This window comes from Chlorocebus sabaeus, chromosome 16 (genome assembly GCF_047675955.1).
Source record: "Chlorocebus sabaeus isolate Y175 chromosome 16, mChlSab1.0.hap1, whole genome shotgun sequence".
NCBI lineage: Eukaryota > Metazoa > Chordata > Mammalia > Primates > Cercopithecidae > Chlorocebus > Chlorocebus sabaeus.
In genome coordinates this window covers 36,636,050-36,650,362 of record NC_132919.1, presented here as the reverse complement: position 1 = coordinate 36,650,362, position 14,313 = coordinate 36,636,050, and the positions used below count along the sequence as shown (strand labels likewise).

Here is a 14,313-nt window from a genome sequence, read left to right as displayed (position 1 = left end):
TTTGTCTCCCAATTTGATTTGGCATTTCTTAAAAAGAATTTTTTATATAAAACTAAAAATTAAAGTCAAAAAATTAAACAGCAGAAATTCTTTATCCTAAGTTAACTAAGTCCAATCAATTTATTGAATTTACAGTCTTCTATTTTTATGGAATTAAGGTACATATTTCCTAGGTATTTTTTAGATGAGTTAATTGAATCTGAATCCCTTCAAAACTAGAATATTCTCCTATAAAACCATTGTATTTTTGTTTTGGGGTTTTTTTAAATACATTTTTTATTTTATTTATTTTTATTAGAAATGGTGTTTCGCTGTGTTGCCCAGTCCGGTCTCCAACTCCTGGGCTCAAGCAATCCTCTTGCCTGGGCCTCCCAAAGTGCTGGGATTACAGGCATGAGTCACCACACCCAAGCTAGATTATTGTTGATTTAAGCTAAAATTGAGTAAAACTCTCTCTCTTTCTTTTTTTTTGGCCAGTTCAGTCTTTTGAGGCTGTCATTGCCCTTTTTTATAAAAGGCTTATCTATGTCAGACAGACATTCAAATCCTGAAGTTAATTTTGTAATATGGAAACTTAATTATAAATTATATTTTAGAAGGTGATAATTTCCCACATATACTTTAGAAGTGTATGATAAATTATAGGAATCTTTGTGTGCAGAAACTGTAAAAGAATTAGTATTTAGCCCTATAATTTATAGTACTCATAAAAATAATCACTCATTTTTTCCCCCTTTTCTGCCTATTTTATATTTTTAGGAATAGGAGACTAGACTATCCCATATGGGATTTGAGGGGTTAGTGATATATTTCTGTGTACATAAACTGGTTAATTTGGAACAGAAAGGGGATTTTGTATGATTTTATCATAGATTATTCACTATAGCAATCTTGACCAAAAGATAAAGCACTTTCTTTTTTGTATGTGCTTTATTTTTTTATTCACATATTCAGATTTATTTCACCCAAATACCTGTGTTTCTTCTGATTTTAAAATTCTTGTATAAATTTGACTTTAGCCTTATCAAAAAGTTTAGTTTTCTCACAAGACAAGTCAGTTTCCTTCTCTCCTTCCTAGTATGTCATCTTTAGCAAGTAGCTCACATCATTATGGTTGCAAGTGTTAATAGGCAGTGAGAAGAAGGGAGGGCAAAAAGTGCATGACAGCTGACTCTTCTTTTTTAAATCAGAAAATAATTGCTTTCCCAGAAGTCTAACTCTATCTCTTAGATTACCTTTCTTTTAAACTGGAAACTGGGATACATTCTGCACAACTTCTAATCTGTGTAATACAGTCTGAGGAGCAAAACATTTTCAATTGTGCATGAATTAACTCATGGGTCTACATTAAGGAAGAAAACATGAGGAATATTGGGTAGATAACTGTCTGGGTGCAGTGGCTCACGCATGTAATCCCAGCACTTTGGGAGGCCAAGATTTGAGGATTGCTTAAACTTAGGAATTGGAGACCAGCAAGATCCCATTTCTATAACAAATATTTAAAATAAATAAAAACAATAGTTAATTAACAATTCAGAACTAGCTGTCTTTTTAGCAAACACATGTGAAACTAGAATATTGTCTAGACCAAGGAACAAAGCCATTTATAATGCCAACTCACTGCCTGTATACCAAGACATTAGTCTTTATGAATTTGAAATTTCAAAATAAAATTTGCCTCTATTCAACTAACCTTGCCAAATTCTTGGTCATTACAAGTGTATTTAATATAATTTATTTATAATAAGTACTTTTTTTCATCTACTTAGTATCATTTGAAAAGATGATTAAAATTTTATGGCTTAGTCTTTTTTTAAGGCAGAGAGAAATTTGAGGTATTAATTGACCACGTGTTTAATTGAATTGGAAAAGAAGTGTTTTGCAGAACAGATACGAATCAAATCCTTTGGCCAATCCCAGGGGCTTTGAGCCTGAGGCAAGAATAAGAGTACGTTTTTCAATTTAATGTCACAAAACCAATTTCTAATATGGGGCTAGTGGCAAAACATTATACAACAAAGGTCAGAGAACCTTCCTAGCCTTTCTTGATAGAAAGTAGTTAAAACTGGTACCATTTTTCAGTCCTTTTGTATTCTTTGGAGACTCTGCCTATTTCCATTTATTCATTTTCTATTTAATGGCTTTGTTTTTCTTGCTTATACGTGTCTGTGGCCAAACATATCCAGAAAGCTATGAGGAAGAAAATTGTTGTCTATAACCCTGCTGCTCAGAAATAACCACAGTTGCTGAATTGGTTTGTTTTTGGGGGATGACAAACTTAAAATCACACCTGCAACCCGCTTTTCAATTTTTTCTTTGTAGCTAATCAGTCCATGTGAGCATGGTTTGTTTAAGGTCAAGAATTTTCTAGAACCTCCAGATAAGGGAACAGAGATTGCCTTTGGGCTTGTGAGAGTTGGGCAGAACAAACTTACTTTTTATTTTAAATCCTTTTCTACTGTTTATTATGTTTTTAAACAATTGACATGTATTCCTTTAGTGGTTTTTTTTTTTTAAATGATAAAAAGAACTTCTTGAACTACTCAACAATGGGGTGGGGTTGGGGAGTGTATGTATGTGTGTGTGTGTGTGTGCATGCATATGTTTGTAAAGAGTTGAATGTGACCAGGCATGGTGGCTCACGCCTGTAATCCCAGCACTTTGGGAGGCCGAGGCGGGTGGATCACGAGATCAGGAGATCGAGACCATCCTGGCTAACTTGGTGAAACCCCGTCTCTACTAAAAAGTACAAAACATTAGCTGGGCGTGGTGGTGGGCACCTGTATTCCCAGCTACTCAGGAGGCTGAGGCAGGAGAGTGGCGTGAACCCGGGAGGGTGGAGCTTGCAGTGAACCAAGATCGCGCCACTACACTCCAGCCTGGGCGATAGAGCAAGACTCTGTCTCAAAAAAAAAAAAGGGGGGTTGAATGTGGATTGAAAGAGAACCCTGGGCAGTTGCATTTCCTGAAAGCCGAAGATAAATAGAAATTAGAAGCTAGAAGAAAGCAGCAGTATCTTAGTTACCGAGAGAAGATACTGTACCTCACCAGTTCAAAGGGCAAAAAAAATAATTTTCAAATAAATGAAGACCCAGTATGTTTCCATTTACCTTATCTGAAGGAAATAATCGAAGAACTTCTCTAACCAAATATAAGTTCCAGCCAGGCATAGTACCTTACGCCTGTAATCCCAGCACTTTGGGAGGCCAAGGCAAGAGGATCGTTTGAGCCCAGGAGTTTGAGACCTGCCTGGGCAATATAATGAGACATGTTATGTTATGTTATGTTATGACTGAGTCTTTTTTTTTTTTTTAATATTTTTATTTTTTGAGACGGAGTCTTGCTCTGTCACCCAGGCTGGAGTTCTATGCGATGGCGCGATCTCGGCTCACTGCAAGCTCCGCTTCCTGGGTTCACGCCATTCTCCTACCTCAGCCTCCTGAGTAGCTGAGACTACAGGCACCCACCACCACGCCCAGCTAATTTTTTTGTGTTTTTAGTAGAGACGGGGTTTCACCATGTTAGCCTGGATCGTCTTGATCTCCCGAGCTCGTGATCCACCCGCTCTGGCCCCCCAAAGTGTTGGGATTACAGGCGTCAGCCACTGCACCGGGCTTCTATTTTATTTTAAAATAAAATTTTTAAACTTTTATTTAAGTTCTTATAATAACAAATCCCAAGGTAGGGGAAGATGATATAAAAAGAGTGGTAGGTAATGAATATTGTAATATATATCTCACATGTAGATGGAGTAGGAAGAGAATGAAGAACAAATTGAGAATTTGTAATAGGCCTAATAAGGATGCTTTTCAAACCAGAGATGAAAAGGAAATTTTAGAAATAACAAAAGACAAAAATTTACCATGTCAAACCTATTACAGGTTTAGTGTCCCTAATCCAGAAATTTGAAATCTGAAACATGATTGGTCCCAAACATTTCAAATAAGGATACTCAACCTGTATTTTGAACAAGAAAGTAGTTCTTAGGAAAGAAATGTTAACCTGAAACTTCAGTTAGTGCAAATGTCAGGAAGCTTTATAGAGACCACCTAGCGAAATTTTCTTTCTAAAGAAGTAATGAGGCTGGGTGTGGTGGCTCAATGCCTGTAATCCCAGCACTTTGATAGGCTGGGGCGGTGGATCACCTAAGGTCAGGAGTTCTAGACCAACCTGGCCAACATGGTGAAACCCTGTCTCTATTAAAAATACAAAAAAATTAGCTGGGCGTGCTGGTGGGCGCCTGTGATCCCAGCTACTTCGGGAGGCTGAGGAAGGAGAATTGCTTGAACCTGGGAGGTGGAGGTTGCAGTGAGCTGAGATTGCACCATTACACTCCAGCCTGGGTGACGAGAGCAAAACTTTGTCTCAAAAAAAAAAAAAAAAAAAAGGTAATGAAATTTAGCATATTTAGAATATTCTGGAGGTCATGACCTTATAGTTGTAAGAGTTGGATAATTTTATTAACTGGCTTTTTAAAGATTACTTTGAAAAGTGATGGAGTAGTTCAGTTGTGGAGATCATGGATGTCTACTTGCTATAGGAGAAATTGAAAAGCCCAGCAGTCCTAACGCTTTGCAAATGGTTACTGGTAGCTTTGGATTAAATTTCTGGTGACATCATACAGAGATTCAGAAGTACTGGTTTTCAAACAAATGAAAATGTTTTACTCTAAAAAGCTGTCATTCCAAAGAAGGATTTATTTAGCAGATAAAATAAAAACTTGTCAGATGACTCCAGAAATAACTATGGTGATGATGAAGTTAAATGTTGAAGGTACATGTGAATAATTTGGATAAAGTTTTGTAAATTGTGAGGAGGAAAAGTGATTTTTGAAAATTTAATTTAGATTTTAAATATGTAGGTATAAGGAAAGATTTAAATGTTATAAATTTTTATTCTTTTTGTTTTTAATAGAAAAGGGACCTCAGTATGTTGCTCAGGCTGGTCTCAAACTCCTGGGCTCAAGTGATCCTTCTGCCTTGGCCTCCCAAAGCACTGGGCTTACAGGCATTACCACCACACTTGGCCTTAAATAAAAATTATAAGTGTTTTAATGTTATCACATATATCCCCAAAACTTGATATATATGAGTTGGCAAAAATATTTTTAGATGGAAAATGGAAGTTCATCTTACATTCAGGTCTTTTAATAGACATATAGCCTATTTTTAAAATACACATTTGGGAGAATGGAGGAGTTAAAGTGTTACAAAGTTCTCATCTTAGTGGGTAGAGTAGGAAAGGGCATCATTATTTAATGTTTAAACATTATCAGTGCTAGAGATGGGTATTTAATGCCTTGATTAATAGAAAAGTGTGATAGAACTTCCAAACTAGGATGGTGCGAATATGGGTGAGAATGATTTGAAACTTGACCAAGCTAGATATAAGCAAAGAGAATAGAGGACATAACTGATTATGATAAATGAAAAATAAGATGAAAAGGTTAGACCAAATACAATTATCATCACAATACATGTGAATGGGTTCAATTATCCTACCTAAAGATGGTGGTTACCAAGAGGGTTAAAAAATAAAAGCTAGTGCTATATCATAAAAAGAAAAAACCCCAAAACAATAATACTAACAATAAGGAAGAATTCAGGATAAAAGTCATTAGTTGATACAGAAGGGATATTGATAATAGAATGTATAATTCACAAAAAGGTCATAAACCTATGTGTAGCAAATAAGATAGGAGCCACCTACATAAGCAGTGCACCTTAAAAATACAAAAAAGATAAAAAGATAATCAGTACAATGTTGAGTGCCTCCAGGGTAGGGTAATTATGAATATATAGAAGTTATTAAGGAACTAGGTTCTTTCAATCTGTCTGCTAATTCTTTGTGTACCAGTCATTTCTTTGGCTAGCTCTCCAGTGCTTATAAGATTGCTGCCATTGTTTTGAGGTATCACATGCAGATTCCACATTCTCTAGCAGAAGAAACACTCTCACACTGATGTCCTCCCTGACTTGAAATTAAAACCATACCAGACTAACAAAGAGAAAAGGAAGACTCAAATAACTAAAATCAGAAATGGGACTTGGAACATTACTACCAACCTTCCACAAATAAAAAGGATTTAAGGAGAATCCTATGAACAGTTGAACACCAGCAAATTAGATAACATAAATAAAATGGACAAATTTTTTGGAAATGGACAAATTACCTAAATGCTCTAAGAGGAAATAGAAAATCCTACGAGACCTATAACAAGTAAAGAAATTAAATCCATAATCAAAAACCTTCCAACAAAGTCCAGGACCGAAGACTTCACTAGTGAATTCTATCAAACATTTAAAGAATTAGCACTAGTTCTTCTCAAACTCTTCCAGGAAATTGCAGAGGAAGCAACACTTCCTAACTCATTTTGTTTTGTTTTTATTTTTATTTTTATTTTCATTTACATGTATTTGCTTTATTTTATGAGACAGAGTCTTACTCTTTTGCCCAGACTGGAGTGCAGTGGCATGATCTCGGCTCACTGCAACTTCTGCCTCCCAGGTTCAAGCGATTCTCCTGCCTCAGCCTCCCAAGTAGCTGGGATTACAGGTGCCCACCACCACACCTGGCTAATTTTTATATTTTTAGTAGAGATGGGGTTTCGATGTTGACCAGGCTGGTCTCAAACTCCTGACCTCAGGTGACCTGCCCACCTTGGCCTCCCAAAGTGCTAGGATTACAGGCGTGAGCCACTGTGCCCAGTCCCTAACTAATTTTAAAAGGCTAACGTTACCTGATACCAAAGACCAAAAATGTGACATCACAAAAGAGACAATTTCAGACAAGTATCTCTTATGAATATAGATGAAAAAATCATCAACAAAATACTAGCAAATCTAATAGAATATTAAAAGGATTTTACGCTATGACCAAGTGAGATTTATCCCAGGAATGCAAGGGTGGTTCAACATAAGAACATCAGTGTGATACACCATGTTAATAAGGTGAAGGGAAAAAAAAAAAAAAAGTTTATCTCAGTTGACACAGAAAAGTCGTTTAGCAAAATCTAACACCTTTTCATGATTTAAAAAAAAAAATTCACAAAGCTAGGAATAGAAAGGAACTTCCTCAATATGATAAAGAGTATTTATGAAAAACTCACAATTAACATCATACTCTATAGTGAAAGACTAGAAGATTCCCCCATAGGATCAGGAACAAGACATAGATGCCTGCTTTCACTAGTGGTTTTCAACATTGTACTGGAAACTTTAGCAGAAGAAATTTGACAAGAAAAATAAAAAGCATCGGTACTGGAAAGGAAGAAGTAAAACTATAGATTTGTTGGACTTAATCAAAATAAAAAACTTTTGTACATCAAAAAACATCAAGAAAATAAAAAGACAATCTATGGAATGGGAGAAAATATTTGCAAATCATGTGTTAATTAGGGTTCTAGTATCCAGAATATATCAAGAACTACAACTACAAACAACACAATTTAAAAATGAGGCTGGGCCCCGTGGCTTACACCTGTAATCCCAACAGTTTGGGAGTTCGAGGCAGACAGATCATCTGAGGTCAGGAGTTCGAGACCAGTCTGGCCAACATGGTAAAACTCTGTCTCTACTAAAAAATATAACAAGAGTGAAACTCTGTTAAAAAACTAATTAATGAATTAATTTTTATTTTTATTTTCATTTACATGTATTTGCTTTATTTTATGAGACAGAGTCTTACTCTTTTGCCCAGGCTGGAGTGCAGTGGCATGATACCGGCTCACTGCAACTTCCGCTTCCCAGGTTCAACCGATTCTCCTGCCTCAGCCTCCCAAGTAGGTGGGATTACAGGTGCCTACCACCTGTAATTATTAATTAATTAATTAATTAATTAAAATAAAGAGTAGGCTGGGCATGGTGGCTCACATCTGTAATCCCAACATTTTGGGAGGCTGAGGCAGAAGGATTTCTTGAGCTCAGGAGTTTGAGACCTGCCTAAGCAAAATAGCAAGACCTCGTCTCTATTAAAATAATTTTTTAAAAAATCAACCAGCTGTGGTGGCACGAGCCTGTAGTCTCAGCTACTTAGGAGGCTGAGGTGGGAGGATCACTTAAGCACAAGAGATCATGACTGTAGTGAGCTTGATCATGCCGCTGCTCTCCAGCCTGGGTGACAGAGTGAGACTCTGTCTCATAAAATAAAAAATAAAAATAAAAAATGGGCAAAGGACTTCAATAGACATTTTCCCAAGGAAGATACATAAAAGACCAGTAAGCACATAAAAAGATACTCAGTGTCATTTGATATTAGGGAAATGCAAATCAAACATAATGAGCCACCACTTTATTCCTATCAAGATGGGTACAATTAAAAAAAAAAAAAGTGTTGGCAAGGATGAGAAGAAATCGAGTGATTCTGCTGAGAAAGCATTTGAAAAAAAGAAAACGAAATTGGAAACTTTGTGCACTGTTGCTGGGAATGTAAAATGGTGCAGCTGCTGTGGAGTACAGTTTGGCAGTTTGTCAAAAAGCTAAACATAGAATTACCATATGACTCAGCAGTTTCACTCCAGGGTATATGCCTAAAAGCATTGAAAGCAAGGAATCAAAGATATTTGTGTGCTAGTGTTTATAGCAGAATTTTTCACAAGTCAAAAGATAACAGTCCAAGTATCCATCAACAGATAAATAGAGACATAAAATTTGGCATTTTTGGCCGGGCGCGGTGGCTCAAGCCTGTAATCCCAGCACTTTGGGAGGCCGAGACGGGTGGATCACGAGGTCAGGAGATCGAGACCATCCTGGCTAACACGGTGAAACCCCGTCTCTACTAAAAAATACAAAAAACTAGCCGGGCGTGGTGGCGGGCGCCTGTAGTCCCAGCTACTCGGGAGGCTGAGGCAGGAGAATGGCGTAAACCCGGGAGGCGGAGCTTGCTGTGAGCTGAGATCCGGCCACTGCACTCCAGCCTGGGCGACAGAGCGAGACTCCGTCTCAAAAAAAAAAAAAAAAAACAAAATTTGGCATTTTTACATATATACTCATACAATGATTCAGCCAGTTTTGGTACATGCTACGACATGGATGAACCTTGAAAATTTTATCCTAAGTGAAATAAGTTAGACACAATAGGACAAATACTGTATGGTTCCACTTACATGAAATATGTAGAATAGGCAAATTCATAGAGACAGAAAGCAGATTAAAGTTTACTAGGGACTTAGGGGTAAGGCAGAAGGGGAAACTATTGCTTAATGCTTACAGAATTTTTCTTTGGGGTGATGAAAAAGTTTTGGAAGTGAATAGTATTGATGGTTGTATGATACAGTTAATATAATTAATACCACTGAATTGTATACTTTAAAATAGCTCATATGGCACAAAGTTTTATATATATTTCACCATAGTAAAAAAAAATTATTAAACCCATACTGGTCTTTATTTTCATTATGCAGCTCTACCCTTTCAAGCTATCATTTATTTCCATTTTTTATTTTTTTGAGATGGAGTCTTGCTCTTTCGCCAGTCTGGAGTACAGTGGTGCAATCTCAACTCACTGCAATCTCTGCCTCCTGGGTTCAAGCAGTTCTCCTGCCTCAGCCTCCTGAGTAGCTGGATCTACAGGCACGCACAACCACGCCCGGCAATTTTTTTTGTATTTTTAGTAGAGATGGGATTTCTCTGTGTTGGCCAGGATGGTCTCAATCTCCTGACATCGTGATCCACCCACCTCGGCCTCCCAAAGTGCTGGGGTTACAGGCGTGAGCCACCACACCCGGCCAAAATTTTAAACTAGTTGTAAGAAAAAGACACTTATGAGAAGGAAAGAAATTCTTTTCCTTTAGTTTCACTTTTAGTGTATTTTACTTTCGTTATGTCTGGCTGATGAGGCTCTAACTAGTCATGTTCAGTCTTATGGTAAATATATTAGTAAACTAATGACTTACATATGTGTGTATTTTTCATTTCAAACAATGAACAATCAGTAGTTGCTCTTGACAATAGGTGTTGATCAGGTAGACAAGATTTTATGTTATTGTGAAAGTAAAATACTGTGTTTGCATGATAGTGCCACATTTTGAGAACCTGCGTTTTCCTTAGGCAGAATGTTGGGATAAAATTAGACCATAATGAGTTGGACCGCAAGTTCCTTGAATTCAGTATACTGCTTAGTGTCAGCCCAGATGGACACACAGAACCTTAAAGAGTCTCCATATGTTTAATTTGCCCTTTTGTTTAAATAGATATTCAGCAGGGACTGGAGAAAATATCAAGCTGTGCCTTTCTGGCATACAGTGTTTATTTTGTTACCTCATCATGTGCCAATTACTAAATAATTTCCACAGATTGTTATTTCAGGAGAATACTTAGAGTGAAGGTCTTTGGAAAGGAAATTCTTAGCATTGTGGAAATGAGAAGTAAGCACTGTTCTTTTTATTCTCTAAAATTTCAACCTATGGATTTCTCATTTTTTTTTTTTCTTTCAGCTGTTTGGCTATCAAATCTGTGTTTCAGATACTAATCCTTTTTTTCTCAAGGAATTTTTTTTTCTGGACTGTTACAATATCTTCTGCCTTGGTGGCTTTGCTTCCACTCTTGGCTTTGCTATAATCCATTCTCCACACTGTAGCCAGAGCATTCTTGATACAGTTGCATTGTCCCATATGGTAGCCATTAACCCTATGTGATTATTAAGGTTAAAATAATTAAAAGTAAAATGTGCCTCAGTCACACTGGGCACATTTCTAATACTCAGTAGCCACTGTTGCTAGTGGCTACCAAATTGAGCAACACAAGTATAGAACATTTCTAACATCTCAGGAAATTATATTAGATAGTGCATAAGTCAAATCACCTCCCTTACTGTTGCAACCAAATCTCCTTTCCATGGCGGGCAAGGCGCTACAAAATCTTGCTTATCTCTGCCTTCTCATTTCTCTTTACATAATCTTTTATTCACTGTAGTCTAGATGAATTGGCCTTCTCTGTTCCTTTGACTATGCCAGAATTTCCCCCCATCCCTTCTCAGGGGCTATTCCTTCTATTTTGCAGTTCCTTCTGTTTTGGAACCTGCTTCCCCACCAGATCTTCACTTGGCTGGCTACAGTGTCATCATTTAGGTGTCAACTTAAATGTTACCACCTCAGGAGAATTCTTCCCTGTCTACTCTAAACACCTCCTTTGAGAATCTTTTGATCATATTACTCTACTTTTTAAATCATCTTTATAGCATTTATCCTTAAATGAAAGTCTTATGTATTTGTGTCTTTGCCCACGCTAATACCCTTGTCACCACTAGAACGTAAGCTTCTTATGGTAATAGATTTTGCAGATAACTGTGTGGTACATGTTGACAGGATACACACTGGCATTGTATAGTAGTCATCACTTTATTGATTAGTCCTGGTTCTTTTGAAGTTAATCTGTTTCCCTGACTATATAAAGGAACGATAGATATTAAAAGATTGTCTGAATTTTTATCATCATGGGTTATTAATCTGTTAATATTTGTGGTATAGATAGAAAAAATAAATTTTATGTATCTGTTGATTTGATGCTCCTAAAGAATACTTCCTAACCTCTCCATCCTTGGTTTTTTTTTAAGTAGCTTTTATACCTTTGTTCCTTCTCAGACTGAGCATTTCAGAAAGTTGTATTGGCTTGATAACATGAACGTAATGTTCTAGCTAGCATTTAATAAATAAATAAATATTTGTCCAGGCCTAACACTGTTTGCCTATGTTGTATAGTCTATATAGATACATGGTTTGTTGCTATCTAGAAGCATTGTACTATTTTGGCATATCGTTAAATAGTCAGCATGGTTGTACAGTTACTTTGTGTAAAGAACTCTGTATTTCCACTATAGAGGATAAAGATTTTAAAAGAAATAATTGGCCGGACGCGGTGGCTCACGCCTGTAATCCCAGCACTTTGGGAGGCCGAGGCGGGCAGATCACGAGGTCAGGAGATCGAGACCATCCTGGCTAACAAGGTGAAACCCCGTCTCTACTAAAAATACAAAAATTTGCCGGGTGTGGTGGCGGGCGCCTGTAGTCCCAGCTACTCGGGAGGCTGAGGCAGGAGAATGGCGTGAACTTAGGAGGCAGAGCTTGCAGTGAGCTGAGATTGTGCCACTGCACTCCAGCCTGGGCAACAGAGTGAGACTCCGTCTCAAGAAATAGTTGACCCTACTGGTATTTTTGGTAAATTTATCTTATTAGAAAGAAAAATGAACATTATGAAGCGTCATGAAATAAGTGGTAACTGATCAAGTGTTAGACTGTACTAAAAATAAGAAAAGAAGATATTTTATGTTGATTTTACTTTCTTCATTATTTTCCAAGTTTCTTATACTGAAGCTATATTACTTGTGGATTTGGAACAAAAAGAGCAAATGTCATTTTTTTAGATGCAGTACATGCTGAGTACACAAAATATATAAAATATTTAGAGAAGATAAGGGATCAACAATTGATGAAATTAATTATGGGACGCTTTCAGGAACGAGCATGTACTTCTTTATGGGCATGAGGTCAGCTCCAATTTGGTTCACACATGTATTTTCAAATGCTGCCTTGTAATTGCATTTAATTACCTTAAGTCATTTAGGTGATTGATAAGAGGTCATCAGGTCTACCAAGCTGGAAATATCAAAAATAGAGCAATGTTATTTGTGTTTTATAGGTTGCTTCATGTGCGAAATGGAAACTGCAAATATCATTTGGGTGAAGAAACATTTAAATTAGCTCAGACATATATGGATAAACTATCAAAACATGGCCAGCAAGCAAATAAAGCTGCACTCTATGGAGAACTGTGTGCACTCCTATTTGCAAAAAGTCACTATGATGAGGTAAGTGTTTTAAGGTACATTTCATTGTGACCAGTAAGTACCTATAAAAACAGAGGGTAAATCAAATAGTCTTCTCTTATTTTTCTTACAGATCTTTTTTGCTTATTAGGTTTATATAAGGCAGTACACATTTGTAATGGAATATTCAAAATCAGTCAAGCTGAGCACTATGGCTCATGCCTATAATCCTAGCACTTTAGGAGGCCAAAGTAGAGAATCAGTTGAGCGCAGGAGTTTGAGGCCAGCCTGGGCAACAAAGTGAGACCCTGCCTCTACAGAAAATTAGCCGCATGTGTAGCACACACCTGTGGTGGTCACAACTAGATGGGAGGCTGAGGCAGGAGGATCCCTTGATCCCAGTAGGTTGAGGCTGTAGTGAGCCATATTTATACAATCCAGCCTGGGTGACAGAGTGAGACCCTGTCTCAAAAAAATAAAAATGAAATGAGACAAAAGGAGTATTTGTGAGATGAATTTGAAATATATACATGTATAATTTAGAGCCCTTTCTTTTGTTGTTTTTGTTTTAATTTAACCAAATGTTTACCTAAATTGTTTGGATGGGCTTCTTGTAGTTTTTGAGACAGGGAGGATCTTGCTTTGTCACCCACGCTGGACTCAAACTCCTAGGCTCAAGTGATCCACCTTCCTCAGCTTCCCAAAGAGCTGGGATTGCAGGCATGAGCCATCATGCCCAGCCTAACAGTTATTTTCCTTCTACATTTGGATTTAGGGGTTTATACTATGCCTTATTCATGTCTTTGCAACTCTCAGCACATTCGTGAGGAATGTTGAAGTCTTGGATAATTTCGAAAGTTCAATCTTTTAGTGATAAATAAGCTTTTCACTGATATCTACAGAAAAGTAAACAAATCTTACAGACATAGTTTGATGAATTAGCACCATGTTTTTGTGTTAGGGATAGGCTAGGCTATGCGGAGGTAATATCAATCCCAGAATAGCTTGGAACAATGAAAGTTTCTTTCTGGCTCATAATATATCCCTGTCTTCAGATGGCTATGGCTGTTCTTAACATTGTATCTACAGTTTGATCAAGACCCAGTGTGGTTTTGGGTCTATCTGGAACATATCTATCTAGAACATTACCCGCCTGGGCACAGGGGCAGAAACTTCATGGAGTAGTACTGCTGGCTCTTGGACTTTTCTTCCAGAAATGGCACATTTCACTTTTCATATTTTAATTGCCAAAAGAAATAACATGGCCACACTTGTCTTTGTTTGTTTACTTGTTTGTTTGAGACAGCGTCTCACTCCATAAGGCCTGGAGTGCAGTGGCATCATCATGGCTCACTGCAGCCTCCACGTCAGCCCCACCAAGTAGCTGGAACTACAGGTGCACATCCCCACGCCCAGCTGATTTTTTTGATTTTTGATAGAGACAAAGTCTCACTATGTTATAACCCAGGCTGGTCTCAAACATCTGAGCTGGGTGATCCTCCCACCTCAGCCTCCCAGAGTGCTGGGATTACAGGTATGCATCACCACAGCCAG

The 14,313-nt window shown here is 37.4% G+C and overlaps 1 protein-coding gene across 2 annotated transcripts in view; it reads left to right on the top strand.

Moving 5' to 3' along the window:
* APPBP2 (amyloid beta precursor protein binding protein 2) overlaps nt 1–14,313 on the top strand; it is an 81,060-nt gene that overhangs the window by 44,546 nt on the left and 22,201 nt on the right. For both annotated transcript variants that reach the window (XM_008011202.3, XM_037993374.2), the window contains exon 5: nt 12,633–12,801. In XM_008011202.3, the coding sequence (XP_008009393.2) occupies nt 12,633–12,801 (169 nt within the window). The remainder of the gene's footprint in view (nt 1–12,632; nt 12,802–14,313) is intronic.